The sequence below is a fragment of the Tyto alba genome, unplaced genomic scaffold (genome assembly GCF_018691265.1).
Source record: "Tyto alba isolate M040663 unplaced genomic scaffold, T.alba_DEE_v4.0 Super-Scaffold_18, whole genome shotgun sequence".
Lineage (NCBI taxonomy): Eukaryota > Metazoa > Chordata > Aves > Strigiformes > Tytonidae > Tyto > Tyto alba.
The window spans coordinates 23,349,980-23,370,843 of record NW_024881280.1 but is presented as its reverse complement, the minus strand read 5'-3'; the positions used below and the strand labels follow the sequence as shown (position 1 = coordinate 23,370,843).

At 44.9% G+C, this 20,864-nt stretch overlaps 1 protein-coding gene across 1 annotated transcript in view; it reads right to left on the bottom strand.

Annotated features, from left to right (window-relative positions):
- The window catches only part of YLPM1 (YLP motif containing 1), a 38,769-nt gene extending 21,478 nt beyond the window's left edge, over window positions 1-17,291 (bottom strand). The window contains 9 exon segments of the mRNA XM_042790742.1: window positions 1,198-2,047; window positions 2,050-3,614; window positions 8,412-8,473; window positions 8,475-9,079; window positions 9,082-9,154; window positions 9,807-10,001; window positions 11,086-11,235; window positions 11,237-11,329; window positions 16,134-17,291. Coding sequence (XP_042646676.1) covers window positions 1,198-2,047; window positions 2,050-3,614; window positions 8,412-8,473; window positions 8,475-9,079; window positions 9,082-9,154; window positions 9,807-10,001; window positions 11,086-11,235; window positions 11,237-11,329; window positions 16,134-17,183 — 4,643 coding nt within the window. The 5' untranslated portion in view covers window positions 17,184-17,291.
- Window positions 17,292-20,864: the final 3,573 nt, after the last annotated feature.

Sequence of the window (20,864 nt, the reverse complement as noted above, 5' to 3'; positions counted from 1 at the left end):
ATTTTTCTTGTATTTTGGTGTGCAACTAAGGTCTTCCATACAGGACAGATGCTTAGCAATCTTACGCATCTGAAACCAAACTGGTTCAAGAAAAGTGTAAAACATCTCTGTTACATTAAACCATGTTGCAAGATAACATAATAATGGAAACCAAACATTAATTTTAATTGCCCATTATTTTAGCATAGTATCCTGTTTATGAAATTAAACCCTTGTATACTAGGCACCAATCCTTAGCTACCCCTCAATAACTCATGAATAGGATGAATCACATGAACCTGTAAGATGCTGCTGCTTTTCTCTACAGTATCCTCTGAAAGATCTTATTCACTGAAAATAGTCAAAGAAACTCATCTGTTTTTTTTTTTTGTTGTTTTTTTTTTTTTTTTTTTTTTTTTTTTTTTTTTATGTTTAATGCACCTAAAACCCATGCACCAAATCACAAAGACAGCATTTGGATAGATGGTATGTGCTCCATTCATTCTAATATTACTAAATTTATTGAGCCCTAAGTTGTTTTTGAGGTTTTAAAAGGATATTCTATTACTTATTTTGAGATAAATACCTATAAAAGCCTTAGGGAGACTAGTATCTGCTTTCTAAAATGTGGTCTTGGTGAAGTCTTGCATTCATATCCTCCTGATTGTAGTCACTGCTGTTATGCTGATCCTCAGAACTAAGATCAACCAAACCGGACAAAATTATGCACTGACAATGATGGATTTCAAATGAGGGAAAGAAAGAAGAAAACCCCCACATATGCTTTAATTAAAAAGTAAGCAGTATCCAAAAATTAAATAGCTCCCATTGTGTGAATTAAGAACCACATTAACGTATAACTTGACAGGTAAGTGTTAAAAAGCAATTATCAACAAGCTCATCAATTATCAATAAGCTCATCCAAGGATAACAAAAATATTAGTCAGTGATATGGACAGCTCTCTTCCTGAAAAGTAACAAACAGGGAATAGCATATTCATAGGGAAAGGGACAACCATCTATTTAAGAAAAAAGGTCCACCCACAAAAGCTGTGATGGAGATACTTCAAATAACTTGTTCCATACGAGATCCTACTATCATGCTGTGGCAAAAAGCAATTAAACCATTACTGCATAAATCAAGGAATGAATTAGGACAGGAGCACCATTTTCACTGAATGGGATTTCCACCCAAAGTGACAGAATCAGGCAACTCACCGAAGCATTTTGAGCTCCTGAGCAGCCTTCAGAATTATCTCATGCTGTCTTTGGCTAAGGACCATCACTCCTCCCAAGGACTGGTCAGAGTCCAGGTTTGAATCTGCTCCCAGCATATCAGAGGAATGTGAAGGTGGAGGAAGGGATGAATCTGAATGATCATCCAAAGACCGCAGTCTGTCTCCATCATCTGGATACCATCTATCCGATAACCGTTCCCTCTCCCAATCAGTCCTTTCAGGAAGGTAGTCTTGCTTCTCCCGCCATGTGTCATATCTCTCTGGATACTCTCGAATCCTCAACTCCCCTCTGTCTCTCAGGTCTCTGTCATAATGATCTCTGTTCCTATCCTCCCTCCACCTATCTTCACGGTATCTGTCCAGAGGTGGAAGAGGTGGTAATGGTGGTAGAGGGGGAATATCCAGGTCACGATTCCCCATTTCTCTGTCATCCATAGGTCTCATGTCCCAGTCTCTATCCCATTCTCTGTCTAAATCTTGATCATAAATATCTGATGATCTTCCAGTCCTATCTAAATCTCTTTCTAGTTCCCTCTCTCTTGGTCTTTTCCAGTCATCCCACCATGAATCTCGTCTGTCATGATCAGATGATAAAGGAGGTAACGGTGGTAGGGGAGATAATGGAGGCAATGAATGGTGAGGTTGCAACCTGTCATCTCTGTCATACGCATCTACAGAATCATCCTGATAATCAGAGTTGTGATCTCTCCAGTATCGTTCCCTCTCCCAGTCATCCAATCGCTCATGCTCCAACGAAGGGTCATCTTGACTATCTAAAGGAAATTCCTCCTGCATTCTGTCATCTTCATGACCCCAAGAACCCTGAGTGTCTCATCTCGATGGTATGGAGGCAATTTGTCAGGGTCATCTCCTAGGTGAATGGGTTTATCTATACTACCCGTTTCAGATCTTCCTGCTTCCCCCTCACGGCTACCTGGCCTCCTGATGGGACCCCTCTCCCGGCTACCTGCCCGCCTGACCGGGCCCCTCTCCCGGCTACCTGCCCGCCTGACCGGGCCCCTCTCCCGGCTACCTGCCCGCCTGACCGGGCCCCTCTCCCGGCTACCTGCCCGCCGCATGGGCTCCCTCTCCCGGCTACCCGCCTGCCGCATGGGCTCCCTCTCCCGGCTACCCGCCCGCCTGATCGGGCCTCTCTCCCGGCTACCTGCCCGTCCCCTGTCCCGGCTGCCTGTCCGCCCACCTAGCTCTCTGTCTCGGCTAGAGAATACCCTCTCATGGCTATCTGACCGCCCACCCAGTCCCCTCTCTCGGCTGCCAGATCGTCCATCTGGCATCCTCTCCCTGCTGCCTGACCGCCTATCTGTCATCCTCTCCCTGCTGCCTGCCCTCCTGAACATCCCCCTGCCGCGGATGGATGCCTGCCTAGCCTGCCCTCTGCCTCGGTATACATATCCTCTGCCACGGCCTTCGTCCATCCTGCCCATTCCCCGGCCATGGCCATCGTCCATCCTGCCCATTCCCCAACCACCATCCATCCTTCCCATCCCCCGGCCACCATCCATCCTTCCCATCCCTCGACCACCGTCCATCCTTCCCATTCCCCGGCCACGGCCCATTCCCCAGCCACGGCCATCCCCCTGCCCTCTGCCACGGCCATCATCCAGTCTGCCCTGGCCCCTTCCTCTGCCTACCGGCCCCTTGCCTCTATCTTCATGCATAAATGGCCCTTTCCCTCTGCCTTCTGATCCAGGTAGGCCCTGAGTGCTATCTGAAGCGATCAACTGGCCATCTGGGGAATCTAAATCCTGATTTCCGGTTACAGGGGTTACTGCACCTCCTGCTCTTGCAATACCTGACTGCAAAGCTACAGGGTTACTAGAAAGGGTTGTTGATTTCTGGTTCTGAATGGGGGGAGTAGATGCTTTGGACTCCTCTACTTGCTGGTTAGGATCATGTGAACTCCATGTCCACTTTTTAGGAGGGTCTGAAATAGTTTCTTTGACTTCAGGTTTGGATGGTTCCTGTTGAGTGTTTGCCATGTCCTCATTTGGCTCAATGGGACCCGCACTCTGTGCATCAGGAGTCGACTGTGTTCTACTTACAGTCTGCTGATTGCCAGCTACGTCTGTAAAAGGTTCTTTATTTTCTGACTGTGAGTCTGTCTGTGACTGCTGCTGCTGTCCCAAATGAGGCCTGGGCCCCCTCCACCGAGGACCACTAGGTCGGGAACCATGTCCGTGTGATGTATTTGTCGAAGTATAAAATTGTGATGCTGGTCCTCGTGGAATAGTCCCCCATCTACTTGAAGACTGTCCATCTGTATTCTGTCGGTCAAAACGTGACCTGTATCCTTCTGAGCGCTGGGAGTCAAAACGAGGTCCTCTCTGTCTTGAGCCTTCAAATTTGTCATATCCTCTTCCTCGAGGTCCATCAAATCTATAGATGACATAATGGCAATTTTATTCAAATGAACATGTCAAACAAATTCTCTAAAAGAGTTTCATCCCTCCCAAAAGTCACTTCTAACTGATAAATCCTAGTGTGATCAATTCCTACTGAACCCGTGTAGAAGCAGAGAGGCATATTCTTCAATGCAGTATTGTCCGCTGAAGACCAGTTTAAGCCACTTGACAATTATGTAATGCTAAAAGGAAATTTGCCTTAATTATCTCAGGACTGAAACCTGACTGACAAAGCAAGCTGGCAAACTAATTTGAAAAAAAGCTTTCAACTTTTGTTTAATGGAAGTTTTGTTGCAATCAACAACTCTTGCTGAACTTCTGTTTTGATAGTATGCAACAAGCCTACTTAACTATGGTGATGAATGCCATAGCTAGAAAAATCTTTAAATACAGATCCTTTCAGAAAGTGCAATAGACTCTGATATTCCCCAGTTCCATGCAAGATAATATGCCTAAACCAAATATACGTCTATTGATTCACTTCCTTTTGAGAGCACCTAAAACTGCTATTGCTTGAATATAAGGAAATAGGTCATGTAAACTAATAAAGAATAATTCATGCAAGCGTATTTAACAAGGCCGATCTAGTAAAAAATCCAGTCTTTAAGGATATGTTAAAATATTGATTTACATAACAGACTAGAAAAAAAATCAAATTAATTTTACACAAAATATAGAACTCATGCCTGAAGTCAAACTGCTTGGATGTCTGGGATTCACAGTTGTGTCTCACTGGATGGGGTCAGGAAGGCCAAAGCATGGCTGGAGCTGAACTGGGCAAGGGATGCAAAGAGTAATAAGAAGAGCTGCTCTAAGTATGTTAGTCAGAAAAGAAAGGTCAAAGAAAGCCTACTCACCCCAATGAACATGACTGGCAAACTTGCAACAATGGACAAGAAGGCTGAGATACTGAACTTTTTTTCCTCAGTTTTCACGGGTAACCTCTCTTCCCACACCTCTGAAGTGACTGGACCACAAGACAGGGACTGCGGGAGCAAATCCTTTCTCACTGTAAGAAGATCAGGTTCATGCCCACTTGAGGAACCTGAATATACATAAGTCTATGGGACCTGACAAGATGCATCCCAGAGTCCCAAGGGAATTGGCTTATGTGGTTGCCACACCACTCTCCATGATTTTTGAGAAGTCATAGCAGTCAGCTGAAGTCCCTGAGGACTGGAAAAAGGAAAACATTGTACCCATTTTCAAAAAGGGTAGAAAGGAGGACCCTGAGAATGACCAATCTGTCAGCCTCACCTCTGTGTCTGGGGAATATCACAGAACAGTCCTTCTAGCAGCTACCCTAAGGCACATAGAGGACATGGAGGGGAGTCAAGACAGCCAGCATGGCTTCACCATGGGCAAGTCTTGCTTGACTCATCTAGTGGCCTTCTATGATGAAGTCACTACGTCAGTGGACAAGAGAAGAGCTATGGATGTCATCTTTCTGGACATCTGTAAGGCCACAGTTGTCCACAACATCCTTCTCTCTAAATTGGAGAGATATGGATTTGATGGATGGAACTGTTCAGTGGATGAGGAATTGGCTGGATGGTCACATCTAGATGGTAGTGGTCAACGGCTCATGTCCAGACAGCAATTGGTGACAAGTGGTGTCCTGCAGGGGTCTGTACTGGGACCAGTAGTGTTCAATACCTTCATCAATGACACAGTGGGATTGAGTGCACCCTCAGAAAGTTTGCAGACAACACTAAGCTGAGTGGTGTGGTTGACACACCTGAGGGATGGGATGCCATCCAGAGGGACCTGGACAAGCTCAAGAAGTGAGCCCATGTGAACTTCATGAGGTTCAACAAGGCCAAGTGCAAAGTTCTGCATCTGAGTTGGGGCAACCCCCAGTATCAATAGAGGCTGTGGGATGAAGGGATTGAGAGCAGACCTGCAGAGAAGGATTTGGGGGTACTGGTGGATGAAAAGCTGGACTTGAGCCAACAATGCACTCGCAGCCCAGAAAGCCAACTGTATCCTGGGCTGCATAAAAAGAAGTGTGGCCAGCAGGTTGAGGGAGGTGATTCTGCTCCTCTGCTCTGCTCTCACGAGACTCCACCTGGAACACTGTGTCCAGCACTGGAGTCCTCAGCACAGGAAAGACATGGACCTGTTGGACTGAGTCCAGAGGAGGGTCACAAAAATAATCAGAGGGCTGTTGCACCTCTCCTATGAGGAAGGACTGAAAGAGTTGGAGTTGTTCAGCCTGGAGAAGAGAAGGCTTCAGGAAGACATTACTGCAAGCTTTTAATACTTAAAGGGGCTTGTAAGAAAGATGAGGAGAGACTTCTTAATAAGGCCTGTTGTGATACAAGGGGTAATGGTACTAAACTAAAAGAGGGTAGATTTAGACTAGATATAATACATTTTTTACAAGGAGGGTGGTGCAACACTGCAACAGGTTGCCCAGAGAGGTGGTAGATGCTCCACCCCCGGCAACACTCAAGGTCAGGTTGGACTGGGCTCTGAGCAACCAGATCTAGTTGAAGATGAGTGTGCTAATTGCAGGGGGGTTGGACTAGATGACCTTTAAAGGTCCCTTCCAACTCAAACTATTCTATGATTCTATGGATACTAATTCATTACCGCCTAGTTACCAACAACAGTTGACTTGTTGCAGAATTTACTGTTTTTGGTGAGCAATTTATCAAACAAGATGATTTATACAACCTCAAAGAATTTTAATAATCCTGATATGTTAACACAGTAAACTGCCTTTTTTGGGGATAGGACAGGTCAAGATGAACAGGAGGAAGAAAAAAAGAAGAAATTACAAAGCACAGTGGCAAAGCAACTTAGATATGAAGGATCAACTTTGACATGGAAGGTATAGCTAGAAGGTTAGATACTGTAGACACACTTTATCCCAAAATTCTGGAAATTAGTTTAAGCCAGTTCTTTAGAGTTTCTTGTGAAAAGTTAATTGCTGAAAAGAGGTGAAGGGGGTCTGTGTGTCTTTTTATATGTCTAGTCATTACCTGGGACTTTTAACTGGGATAGCAGCACATAATACACATTTTTAATTTATCCCAAGTTCAGTTAAAAAATTATTAGGAGTCTCTTTTCTACTAATTAAATTGAGAAGAAACAGTGAACAGATTTTTGGGAAAACTTTGATAAAACCCTAGAATGCTCATGAAATCACAATACTGAAAAGCACAAAGGTTACAGTGTTCAAAACTAGAGCTCCTGTATATGTACATTCTAGAAATTTTTGATTATCCATAGCCTATCATTGCACATCACTCAGCTCTAAACCAATGCACATAGAGGACATGCACTAGCAAATAATGAAAACAGTCTGTTCAACACTGTACATCCAACAAACCCCCAGAAGCAGAAACAATACTTTTCAAAAACCATCAGGAGGTAGAAAATTATTCAAAGTTATAAAAAATTAATTTACATTGCCAGCAATTAATGAATTATTATTCATGAATGATCCCTTTGGAAGCAAAAAGAAGGGAAATAAACATGAAGATATGATTGTAAAGTTTAGCAGAGTATGCCAGGATAGAAATAATTGAATAAACCAACACTGTTCTTTGATTCAGTAGGCATAACATCAACCTGTTTTGAACTAAAGATCAGACAGAACAGATGTTGTTTTTGAAACTTGATATCATGTCAAGTATGAAAGAAAAACATTCCAAAAACAAGACCTTGGATTAAGCCATACGGCAGGCATAAAACCACATGTAAGACACAGAACACTGGCTTTTAGAGTAGCTTTACATTAAGGCAACAGGCCATCCACCTGATAAAATGAAGACTTAAATTTGAACGAAACTATCTTACCAAAAATAAAGACAGCAACCTTCAAAATCAAGACCATCATTGTATAATACAAAAGGAAAAGTGGCAAAGAATCCTAATGCTAAGATCCTAGAGCTCAAATCTTAAGTTCTTTCCTTCTCTCTCTTGCTTATAATTGTCTGAATGGTAAGTAATACTGAATGTGTAGAAAACCACTGGTTTGTACTAAAGACAAGCACCATCTCTCATCAAACAGCCATTTCGGAAAGCGCACTGAATAAGACAACCATATAGTGGCAGAACTCTCTCACACTAGATGTACTGGCGAACAGCTTTTAATTTTAATTTCTTTCTGCAATAAATGTTGGATTACAAAGAGTACTTTTTATTGTTTCTAAAAAATAAATAGCATCTAAATTGCCATTAATTAACTATGTTAGTATATTCAACTGAATATGTATCTGAATACTTTCCTGAATCCCTTCCAGAATGCCTACATTAAAGTGCTACCACATATAGCAACACCTTAAAAACAATTCTTCAACATTTTTGCTTTAGATTTTTCTAAATTGTGTTCCAAGTACCACAGACAAAATGCTGGGAATTTAGATCACTTTTCATATAGAATCACTACTTCAGGTGTGAGTAATCATCTTCAAACTAAGGACAGCAAAGATATCAAATATTTACAACAGCTTTCCTATTTTCGCAAAAGGAACATTATGTCTCTGGGAATGAAAAGGGTGAAGTGTGTCCAAGCATTTTACTAGAAAAAAAGGCATTCTACTCTAGGTAATGCTCAGGTGAAAGCTGTCTATCTATCCTTGCTTTAATAAGATAAGTATAAAGCATGGTGTACATACATTAAAAACAAAACCTCCATCAAACAAGCACACTTCAGACGACCTCAGAAAGATTTGAGAGTAAGACATATGCTTCAGTCCTTAATATATCACTGAAAATCTTATAGCCTGGAACACGTATAAATCAACAAAAACATCCTTACCTAGGGCCTCTGGGGCCTTCAAAACGTGCTGATCTGGGAGGATCTGGAAGCAATCCACCCGACCCTTACTGGTTTATCTGGCATGTTAGGTGCATGTGTTGAAGACACTGCAGAAGTGGCTTTCAGTTCCCCACATCCTTGCTCAGACGAAATAGAGACAGTTTGTTTACTAAGATGAACTTGAGACTTTCCGTGGTCTGAAGAGCCAAAGGATGAACTTACTTGAGAATGATACGGTGAATAGACAGTTGAACTAGCTATTTTTGATGCATAGGTACCAGGGGTGGGAAGCAGAGCTGGCCTTGGTGTCTCAGTAGATTGACTGCTTTGGGAACTGGATCCTGAAGGAACAGAGGAATTAGATAACTGAGAAACAGAAGAGAGAGGTGGGGGGACCAGCGGAGGCGTAGTTGAAGGTAAAGTTGGAGGCATGAGAGGAATGCCACCTTGAGTGGTTTGAGAATATGGAACAAATGGCGGTGGCAGCGAAACATTTGCAGGATACTGATTCTTCAGATTTTGGAGTGAGGTCACTTTCTCCTGCAGATGGGACTGAGTGACCTTCATCTGTTCATCCCATGCTTTCCACTGTTTCTCATACTCTTGAAGCTGGTCTTTGTGAGGGTAGGTTTGAAGTTGATGCTGCCACTGTTGGTTCATTGATCTCTCCAATCTTTATGAAGCTGCTGGAACTGTTTTTGCTGTGCCTCATAATGTCGCAGCTGCATGTCCACCGACATTGTCTGCAATAAGAAGTCAAGAATAGCTTCAAAATACCATCTTAGTTATTTTCAGAGCCAAGTATTTCAGTACCATTTTCAATATTACAATTTCTGGCTTGGGCAGAAGCTTGAGGAAGAACTACACTGAAACAAAAGCAAACATGAACTGCGATGTCTAAACTCATTATGAAGATTTACACATTTTATGACTAGAGAACATTTATGTATAAAGGCGCTTTATTTTTTTCCCCATTTTTGTACTACACAATATTGTAAAAAAGAGCAGCTAGCAAATTACTCCATGGAATCATCTGTTTACCTGACTTTTCTTCTGAACTGTTTCTCCAGCAGTAAAACATTCAAAGCTGAGTAAATTCAATACTGTTTTCAGCTTTGCTCCTCTATCACCCAGGTATATCTGAAAAATCTTATGACAACTGTAAAGTCTTGTATTTCTCATCCTACTGAAGCTTTGTTACCATCTGTCAATTCTTTTTTCATTCTGAAGTTGAGTGACAATAGGAAAAGGGGATATAGACTTCTACTCAAGCAGAAAAAGTAGCTAGACAAATAAGCCAACCATGGCAAATTATTCAGCTACTTGTTTTTCAGCAGACCATGAGTGCTAGGTCACCCAGGAAGTATATCAAACACCACCTCCTTAGTGTTTCACCTGTAAGTGTGGAGGCTGTTGCATGATCTGTTGATACTGCTGTACTATCTGCTGCAGCTGGGCATGCTTCTGCATTATTCTCTGATACTGAAATCCAACCCGGTGATGGGGATGCTGCTGCCATTGAGCAGCTGCTGCTTGCAATTGCTGCAATCTCAAATCTTCCTCAGGGTCATCAGGAGGTTCAATATTGAGCTAGAGAAAAAGGCAAATACTATAAATAAAGGAAAGCTCGTTCTGTCAGAAGAAAAATACACTTGGTCACTACCTAGTTTACAGGAACTTTCTCAGTGTTTCTTATTTTATTGCTCTGTATTTCAGTGTTCTGGCCACCCACAGCTTCTGGAAGGCTGATTTTTATTTCATTTTACTCTTAATATGAATAGTCTGATCTAAATGTTAGGCTGATGGTAATTAGGGTATTCACATGTACAGAGACGACCTACAGGGAAGAGATTAACATAGATCTGGTGCTCACAGCAAATATAATGAGACAACAGTGCTTTTTCATGATGAGGTAAAGTAACTCTGAGTGCATTATTTTTGCCACTTTGTAGGAACCTACACACTGTAAATTGAAGTGGAACACATGGTGCAGGGTAATCTACTACCCTACAGTAATCTTGAAACATCAAGCATGACCTCCATCTATTATGTAGTAACTGTTATTAAGCATGCTGAAATAAATATTCTGTGCAAAGTTCTTGGCTTTCAGACAAACTGTAACACACTGAGAAGAAGGGGAGCCAGAATTGACAAACTGCCAGAGAAGAAATAAGAGTGTCTTAACGATAGCATTCCTTATCTGCAGAGTACTTGATTGTGCATTTAGGTATCACAGAGTGTTTCTCACAAAGATTATGACATTGGGGAAGGTGCAAGCAAGTCAAGTTTGGACTTGCCTGGTCCATGTGCGGGTGACTATATAAGTCTATAGACAAGAAGTGCATTTTTATTTTTTTAATTGGTGCAGCCTTAGAAAATGTTCTTTTAAAATTGCTTTATCATATTCAGGTATTGTTACACTGTATACATGACAATTTGATGGCATTATTTTCCTGTTTCTTTGTCCATGTGTGGGTGACTATATAAGTCTATAGACAAGAAGTGTATTTTTATTTTTTTAATTGGTGCAGCCTTAGAAAATGTTCTTTTAAAATTGCTTTATCATATTCAGGTATTGTTATGCTGTATACATGACAATTTGATGGCATTATTTTCCTGTTTCTTTGTCCCATCTAGCACAACAAATGGAATGGCATCACTTTACAAAGCCTACCTGAGTTTCAGTGGATGCAAGAGAAGACTCCTCGTCTTTGGAAGCTGGAGGCAGGGATTCATTAAGTGGAGGTGGTTCAGACTGCTGAGTTGAAGCACTCATTTTCCCTTCTTCAGTCTTTGCTCTCTGCTCAGATGCATCCTTCACTACCGGACCCTTTAATTTGCTGCTGGCCCTGAGCATGGGCTTTTGCTCTTTGCTGAAGGCTAAGCAGGTGCTGCTGGTACCAGTACTGCTGCTGTTCCTACAATAGACAGAAATTTCTAAGAGAGCTTTCATGGGAAAACCCATGAAAATTAACTCATGATAGTCACCAGAAACATACTCTAGAAAAGGTCTTACATCTGTTTTGAGGGAAAACACACTTCATCATCAACAGTATTGCAACGGATTGAAGATCAAATCAAAATTCAGAAACCACTATGTGAGGCATAGTACCTGCAACATAATTTATTTCCTGCTTATAACTAAAGAGAACAATAACAAAAAGCAGAAAGATGGCCAGTAATAAGCCAAATTACTAGAGGCATGTGATAAGTACCATACTTATTATTTTTAGTGCTTTTTATTCCTAACTATAGGTACTTATTATGAGACTAAAGTAAAATGAAGTGAAAATGGAGAACAAGTATGAGTAAGGGAGTAGTGAAGAGAAAAAGGAGGAAATGTACAAAAAAGATGAAGAGAACACAGACATCGAGTGAAAATGACAGCTGAGAAATTATGGTGAAGATGTTTGAATAAAGCTGTGGAAAGGAAAAAGAACAACCAAAACCAACATATAGTGAGGATTATTTATCATGTGAATTCTCATTCATTAATTCTGATTCATTCAACAGTTGAAGAGGTAAATAGATATGGCTGCACCCAAATAATTATCCATTTAATAAGAAGCAATCGAGCTTTCAGTTTTAAATATTTCAGGCTAGAATTATCTGGGCAGATGACAGTAGCTTCAAAGCACTGTAAACTGCCACCAACACAAAGAACAAAAGACTAAAGATAAGTATCTCAACATTCAAGTAGCGGTTCATCTTAGAGACATCTGAATAGGAACCAACAGTTCTATATCTCTTCCAATACAAGGAAATATCAGGCATCAAATCAGACTAGCAGGACACAGATTTAAAACATGTGGGAGGCAGCTCTTCACCCGACATTTGGTAGCCTTGTGCTACCAAAGTCCCTGCCACAGACCACTGCAAGAGCTAAAATTTTGTGGATTCAGGACACAGCTCCATAAGCTCATAGAAGACAAATCTACTGGTTTTGAAAATAAAGACACCGGTTGCAGCTAAGGCCCCTCCTATACTTTAGGGAAGTACTGTCATGCACTTGATTTTCAAGTTATTCTCCTGGCATCTGCTTTTAATCACTGTCAAATACAGAATTATAAAACACTGTACTTAGGTCTGACCTAGCGCAACCATTCTTGTGCTCTCACGTCAACTCCACCACCTCTCTAAATCTGACTGCTGTACATCTTTCATATCCTCTATTCTTCCCTTCCATCCAAGCATGCGCAGTTAAGAAAAGACACCTATATAAAGCCCACTCAGAAACAAAAAAGAATCCAAAAGATGAAGGTATTTTAAAATATAAGTGTGACAACAACAAAGTGCTAGCTGCTGTCTGATGAGATCTCTCAAAACTGAATCATTCTATCTTAAAACAGCTTTAAAAGAAGTGCAAGCTTCCACCAAAAGCCTACCTCACGCTCAAATCAGGCACGATGTTTTCTATTGGTAGCAATCTAGCAGATACAATTAAATATGGAGCTGTATTTTTAAAAAAATACTTCTGTACAACTGTAACTTTAAGATGAGGTCAATGAAAGGAGAGGCTATGCTTCTTAGACTTTATGTTGATTCTGCAATAACTTCTGCCAAGAATATTTTTAACAAGAATATGACTCAGAAGAGCTGTCACGGCTTTGGGTGGAAGATGTGCATTCATGCTCCAGCATGGACTCCTTCAATAACATGCTGTAATAAGTGCAACTCTCAACACCGAGGAGAAGACTACATCCTCAGCTATACAAAAGCTGATTCCGTTATCCGTCTTAAAAGGCATTATAAGGTGATTTACCATGACAGTGCTGCATGCTATGCCTGGCAAGCATCTGTTTTGCTGCCACTAAATTGTTGTCTCCATGGATCCATTTTGTTTCCTCCTCATTATTATACCAATTGGACAAGCGGCTAAAACTCATAATATGACCAGGGTTCACACAAAGAGCTATGATAATATCCCATCACCTATTTTCTGCAGCAGATGAAGTCAGTGACACACATATTGCAGGTTCTATCTGAAAACCATGAGAAAAGTGGGAAGGTAGATTTCTACAGCTTCCTCTGAGCAAAACAGAAGTGCTTGTGTAGAAGATTCATGATGGCAAAAAGTTCAGTTAGAGTGCTTATCTCCTCGCAATGACTGTCATTCTTCACGTCCAGTTACAACCCTTAAGCCCAAGGACTACACCAACATCAACATATACCTTCTTCCATCTTTGGCTGACCAAGAGACTACAACCGTTGCATTGTACAGGGAACACTGAAACTAGCACTACCAGATCCTGACCACAGGACACACCACCAAAAATGTTAATGCAGATTATATGCCAAAAGACTACTTCAAATGAATTTAGGTGACTCTAGGCCATAACATAAAGCCTATTTTGGGAGACACTCAGTTCTTTTCTGGTAAAGACTGCAAAACAATGGTTTAGCACCCTTTATAAAACAAAGGGGGGATTTTAAAGAGTGCAGCAGCCTGCTGGAAAGTGACATGGTAAAGCTAAGGCAGCTCTAACAGATGTAGATAAATGCATATTTATCAGTACAGATGCACCCACACATATTTGTTTACTACTGCAAATAAATAGCAGCATACAGTACCCAAATATCAGGTGGCACATTAATGAAATGCCAGAGGTGTTTTAACGGAACTTGACAAAAGATTTATCTCATTGTAGAGAAACACAACAATCCAGCAATTTAATCCAACTGTACACCCACGTAAGAAACTATGCTAAACTCACTATATTGTCAAGGCAAAGAGTGGTATCTTATTTTTAGACAGGAAAGGGAAATAATAAAACACTAACTCATGTCAAATCGCATAATATTTCTATTTTAAGGGAAAAACACTGATCTATTTGGCTGCAGCCACTGATAGTGTGGGATGAGAACAGAAAGAATTACTTTCATTTACCGATTTAAACAAAGGCTTAATAGGATCTTATTAATGACAAAGGATAGTATTTCTCCACTCAGCTTTTAAGATCATTAGCAAGAAAGCATCACTAGCTCCGCTTTTCCTATTCCTATTGTGTAAGGACTTGTTGCTCTAAATCCTGTCTCATTTTACAGCCTAAGATAGCCAAAATTGTATCTATCTTTTATAACAAATTTATGACCAAAGTACCATATTCCTTTTGAATTAACACTGAATTGTGCATGACAGTAAACAAACTACTCAAGATAGAAGTTGTTTGTGTAAACACTCATAAAGCAGACAATGTAAACTTCAGGAGCATTCCATTTCCATGTGTGTGCCACAATAATGCATTACTTGTGACTCTTATGGATAGGAAAGAGTGGTTGGGGAACAATTAAATAACATTAATGAAATTTCAGGCTACATAAGGGAGAAGGAATTATAGTTTACTGTTTGATCTCGAGTTCAATAATTTAAGAAGTTGGCAAGCAGCCTCAATACCAAATTAACATCACTTTCTACACCTGATTTTTCAAGGTTTTGGTTTTGTCATTCAAAAAATTAGCAAGGCCCATTGCTATCACTGTAAAAGATCAACTAGTACCGTCCAAAACCTTTGTAGAATTAAATTCATGAACTGAAAGCACCACTTTGCTAAGCAGTGATTAGTTATATGGTGAAAACTTAAAAATTATACATTCCCAAATATATTCAGGTATTGTTATGAAATTTTAATGGATACGAGTAAAAACTTGTCCCAACAATTAACAAATTTAACGTGTCAGTGACTTTAATACAATACACCACGATTTTTGCAAACTTGGTTTCAAATCAGCAACCTAAGATGAATTTGCCAAAAATAGATGTATTTTTAAATTTAAGTAAGTATAAAGCATACACTTCAGCTTTGTTCTTGCAGCTGGATCTCTACAAGCCAACCCTAAAACCATGCAAAGGCTTCAGGGAATCTGACTGACCTGGCACATACACAGCTGAGTACCTCAACATACATGTATCTTTGTGCATGCTTAACCTCAAGCAACTGGATTGTCCCTAACTTAATGTGTATGAACAGTCACATCAAGTCCACTGGAACTTCTCACATTTATAAAGTAAAGCATGTAGATATTTTGCAGGCATTTTGGCCCTTGTGTACCACATAGCATTAACAATATTTTTCACCTCAGAAGCACTTCAGAACATTTCCCTCCAATGCTCCATGCAATTTTATACTGCAGGATCAAGCATGTGTAGCACAAAAGGTGTAAGTCTAAAGGGCAACTATGCATTACAAACAGAAACACTTCTGCAGCTTTAACTATGTGTGGTAAGATTAAAATAGTCACAATTCTACACATATCAGACAGACAGTTGAAACATGATGCCATGAGAAATCTAAATGAATAAATCGCTGAAGACAAAAGATGCAACACACAAGAAGCAAACAGACTGTTGTATCTCACAACAGGCCGGACAAAGTCAACAGAAGTTCGGTGCAGGTTGCCCACATGCTGTACTCTGGAAAACAATTGTCCGGAGACCAGCAAATCCCCCCAAGAAAGTTAAATTCAGCTGGGCGCTAGACTTTTCCCTAAACAACTCATTTGTTCCTGAAAGACGATGATCTGTCACATCCCAACAACCACCATTGGATAAAGAAACATTTACGGCACCTCACCCGAGCCGTGCCATTCCCGGGCTTCCAAGGGTGGCGTCCAAACCTTTCAGTATTATGCAAATACGGTGTGTCTATCAACTGCCCTTACTCAGAGACCTTCTCAACACCCCGTGCAGCCGCAGGAGCCGGTGCGGAGGTGGCACTGCCTTACCTGGGGAGTCATGGTGGAGGGGTCCGGCTGCTCGGTGCCGCTGGCCTCCTTGGTGGCACTCGGTGTGGCCTCCGGCTGGGCAGCAGCGGGCAGGGGCAAGGCCGGCTGGGGCGGGGGGAAATGGGCCTGCGATGGCTTGGCAGGGGGAGGGATGGCGGGGGCCAGGCCGGGCTGGGCTGGCTGGGAAGGGGAGGCCTGGGAGGGCAGCAGGTAGGGCTGCGGGTGCGCCATGTAGCCCTGGGCAGGAGGCGGCAGGTAGGGCTGGGAGGCGGTGGCCGGCGGGGGCTCCAGGTAGGAGGGCGGCGGCTCGGAGAAGGAGGGGGGAGGCTGGGCGGCCTGCGCCCGGGGCAGGTAGGGCTGGAGCGGCGGGGACTGGGCCGGGGGCGGCTGGGCGGGGGGCAGGTACGGCTCCGCCTGGGGGGGCGGCAGGTAGGCCTGGGCGGGGGGCAAGTAGGCCTGGGCGGCGGGCTGCGGGGACTGCGGCGGCGAGGACAGCTCCATGTCCATAGGCACCGGCGAGGACGGCACCGGCTCGCCCCAGTCGCCATGCCCGCCCGGCGGCTCCTGGCCGTCACGCTCCCGGGCGGCGGCGGGCGGCTTGCGGGTGGTCGTCGTCGTCGGGTCGCGGTGGGCGAACTGCTTCTGGTAGCTGCGGACGGGCGGCGGCACCGGCGGCGGCGGCTGCTGCCAGTCGGCGAAGGAGCCGGGCAGCGGCGGCGGCGGCAGCCCCGGAGGGGGCGGCCCCGGCGGCGGCGGCGGCCCCAGCAGCACGGACTGCAGCTGCTTCTGGTGCATCTGCTGGAGCTGCTGCAGCTGCGCCAGGTGCTGCTCCTGCAGGCTCAGGAACCCCGAGGTACCGGCGGGCGGCGGCGGGGCGGCGGCGGCGGCGGGGGGCGCGGGGCCCGGCGGCGGGTAGCTGGGCAGCGGCATCGGCGGGACGGCGGGCGGAGGCACGTTGGGGGGAGGGATGGGCAGCGGCGGGGGCGGGATGGAGGTGGGCGGCGGCGGGTAGTGCCCCGCCGCCCCGTACAAGCCCCAGGCCGGGTACATGGCGGGGCCGCGGCGGAGGGAGCGGAGCGCGGCTCTTCCACAGGCCGCGGCGGCGGCGCGTGCGGCCTACGGCGCCTGCGCGGCTGGGCGCGCCGCCCTCCCGGGCAGTAGAGTTGAGTGCAGGGCGCTAGAGCGCCGAGCAGAGCGCCTCGTCGGGGCTTCGGCCTCGGCAGCGCGCCGCCTAGCGGCAGGTCGCTGCGGGAGGCAGGGCGCTAACGGCGGCGGGGAGTATAGAGAGGGGGCGGCGGCGAGTGCAGAGCGCCTCTCCCCGCCCGCCCCCGGTCGGTGCGGGCGAGCGGCGGATCCATTTTGTGTAGGCCGGCGGCGAGCAGGTCGGGGGCTGCTGGCCCGCAAGCTAGGCTGTGCGGGGCCGGGGCTAGCCCGGCCCCCGGCGGCCTCCCGCGGTGTAGCGGGGCGCCGCGGACCTCGGTTACCCCGCGGCGGCCATGTTACCGCGCCTGCCCGCCGGCACTGGCTGTGGCCCACAGCGGGTGTCGCCGCCCCGCCCCTGCCCCGAGCAGCCGCGGCAAACCCGGTGTCGGTGACCTGAGGGGCGATGGCAGAGCTCATTAATTGTTGTAGCGGTTGTCGGGGGAAGCGAGTGCGGCCCGAGCGAGGCCTCGGGAAAGGCGCTCAAACGCGGCGGGCAGCGAATGACGGCGCGGAGACCCTGCGTGGGGAGGGGGGCGATGCTGGGTGGGCCACCCCCCTAGAAATTGCATGAACGGTTTTGTTTTCAGCGAATAGGCTCGTGATAAATCTGAGAGGCAAAAATGAGAACGGAGCAGCGGATGTGTGAGATTGCTTCATCCGTTACAGAAGCAACTGCACTGAGGTGTGGGAAAGAATTTTTTCTTGTTTCTCTCTTCCCACACTGAAGTATGAGTTAAACATGCTGGTATGTTCTGTAGCCAGTTAGCAAAGGTTTATGCAAAATGCTGGATTCCCATTGTAGAGAAAAGACACGAGGGCTTGTATGCATGAATTCCAGTAGCTGGGCAGTGAAGCCTCACGACTCCTGTTTCGGCCAGCGGTGCACCAGCCCTTCATCCCTAGTACAGAAAACCTGAGCGATTTTTGTCATGTTCAAGCCCTAGTTCATGGCAGGTGAATCAGAGATCCCTGGCTGGTGGAGAAAGGCAGCCATTGGAAGAAGTCTGAAGACTCTTCAGTCAGGAGAAAAGTCTGGAAAAACAGATTGTTAAATAGAGAAACAGCTTTGGTCTCTGCTGGAAAAGCTGGACTTTGTGTTCCTTTGTTGTTAAATTCCAGGGAATCCAAAGAGGTTGTACACGATGAATGCACAAGAAAATCTTCAAGTAGAGTGTAAACTCAAGTTATGAGATGCAACGCTTCCAAAAAATTATTTTAATACACATAGAACTGTGTTCTATTCTTTATCCTTTCTTTTCATCTAGAGGTGGTTATTGATCCTTTTCTGTTTAGGCTGGTGCTCCTCTAAGATCTTTCTTGCAGTGAATATGACTTCCAGGTAGCATTTGCACTTTTAGCCCCCACCTTCTCCACACTGTACACATATTTAACAATTGTATCCCTGAGCTCTTTGGGCCAGTTTACTAACTATGCTTTTGAAAGTCTGTCCTTTCAAAATAGGATATTCTTGCTGCAAACATCCTTTGATTTATCCTCCTGATAGATACACTCAAAGCGAGTTCTCCTGTGATCAGTTTACTCGAGGTCATTTCCTGTAGGCAGGTTTCTCCCCATATTCTTACTGTTTGTTGTGGTTACCCAGTATTATGAAGAAATCTCTTGCTTCCCTTATGAACAAATTTATGTACTCAACCATTTTCAGAAAAAATTGTTTTCCAGTCTGCATTGAGGAGGACAAAGTGTAACTTCCCAATAACTTGACAGATGCTTTTGTCACTATCCAAATCTGGTCTGGTGTCCGGGGTTCAGTGAGTGGTGGGGACTTTTTTGGTAGCAGGGGAGGGGCCTATAGGGGCGTCCCCCTGTGAGAAGATTCTCGAAGCTCCCCCAGCTCCAAGTCAGCTCCACCTCTGCTTGAAAACGGAGCCAATCAGCTGCACCTCTGTGATAACGTATTTAAGAAGGGACATGGTGACGTGCAGTCGGGCTTGTGAGGAAGAGTTGCGGCAGCTGCGTGAACACCAAGGTCAGTGGAGGAACAGAGGAAGAAAGGGAGGGGGGAGGTATGCTGGAGCAGAGGCCCCCCTGTATCCTGTGGTGAGACGGCAGGGCAGCACCCCCCGCCACCCATGATCTACAGCGGAGCAGACACTGATTTATGGCCTGTGGTTTCCACCCCGTTGATCAAGGTGCTGTGTCCGAAGAAGGCCAGGGTCTTGTGGGAAAAGGTAGCCCCGCTGTTGTAGTTCAGCGCTGGGAGGATTGCAGCACGCAGGGGTGTCCCACGCCAGAGCAGCTCGGGAAGGGCTGCAGCCGTGGGAGGGAATCCAGTCGGAGGAAGTTGGTGACCCATGACGGAGCAGTGTGGGGAACGCTGCAGCCCATGGGAACAACTCATGTCAGAGAAAGTTTGTGGAGGACTGTCTCCTGTGAGAGGGGGACCACAACGGAGCAAGGGGAACAAGTTCCAGAAGCTCCCCCCACTGAAGATGGAAGAAGCAGCAGCACTGACTGCACCCCCCCCATTCCCTGCCCCTGCGCCACTGGGGGAGGAGGTAGAGATCTTTGGAGCAGAGCTGAACCCGGGAAGAAGGGAGGGGTGGGGGGAAGGTGTTCTCAAGATGTGGCAATGCTTCTCACTTTCCTACTCTGTTAAGTGTTGTTACTGTCTGTAATAAATGTATGGTTTTTTTCTTCTCGTAATGAGTCTGCCTTTTGCTTGCGACCATAAAGTGTGATTTTTCCCCATCCCAGACGTATCTTGAACCTCAAGCCTGGCTCTCTGTCCCTTCTTATTGCTGGAATAGAAGGGAGAGTGGCTGCGTGGTGGTTGGCTACCGATCAGGCTCAAACCATGGTATCTGGGCAGCAGTAGAGTTGACTCCCACCAGCCAAGATACGGTGGCTTTACCCAATGTTACCTTGCCCTAAAAGAACCCTGTTATGTCCACATTTTGCCCTCTTAGTCTTTTAGACTGTAGCATTATGTGATATTGATGGTTTTAGTTCATTTTTTAAATAGCTCATGCTCTTCCTGCTTCTAAATGCTATTCTACCACATTCCAGTTGTCCCTCAATCAGTGTCACATTTTGGATCAGCAGCTCAAGTTTTTTCACTTCATCTGATGGTAATGCTGCAGCAATCTTGGACCTTCTGGTGACGCCTAGAAAGGAGCAGAAAGCATATTCTCCCATTCTTTGCATAACTTCAGACCTTCTTTTTGTGGCTTTTGCAATTGTTCTGTCTTCTGAAGCCATGGAAACTGGCTACAGCAATACAAGTTGTTAGGGGGGAGGCTGGATTCCCTAGTTACTGGGAAACATTGCAGGCGTCTTATGGTATCTAACTTGTGTGCAGGTTTAAACCAACTGCCAGAGTTGGGTCAGGAAGTAATTTCTGGTTTGGACTGGCAGAGTTCTGCATTCGTAGGAGCATCAAAGCATTCTTGCTTACCAAACTCTTTCCTGTTACAATGGTCTTTCGTCCTTTGACATATTGTAATCTGGATCTGAGGTTATGATGCCATGGTGTGCATGGAGTAAATATTTTCCTCTGGACCAAGTGTC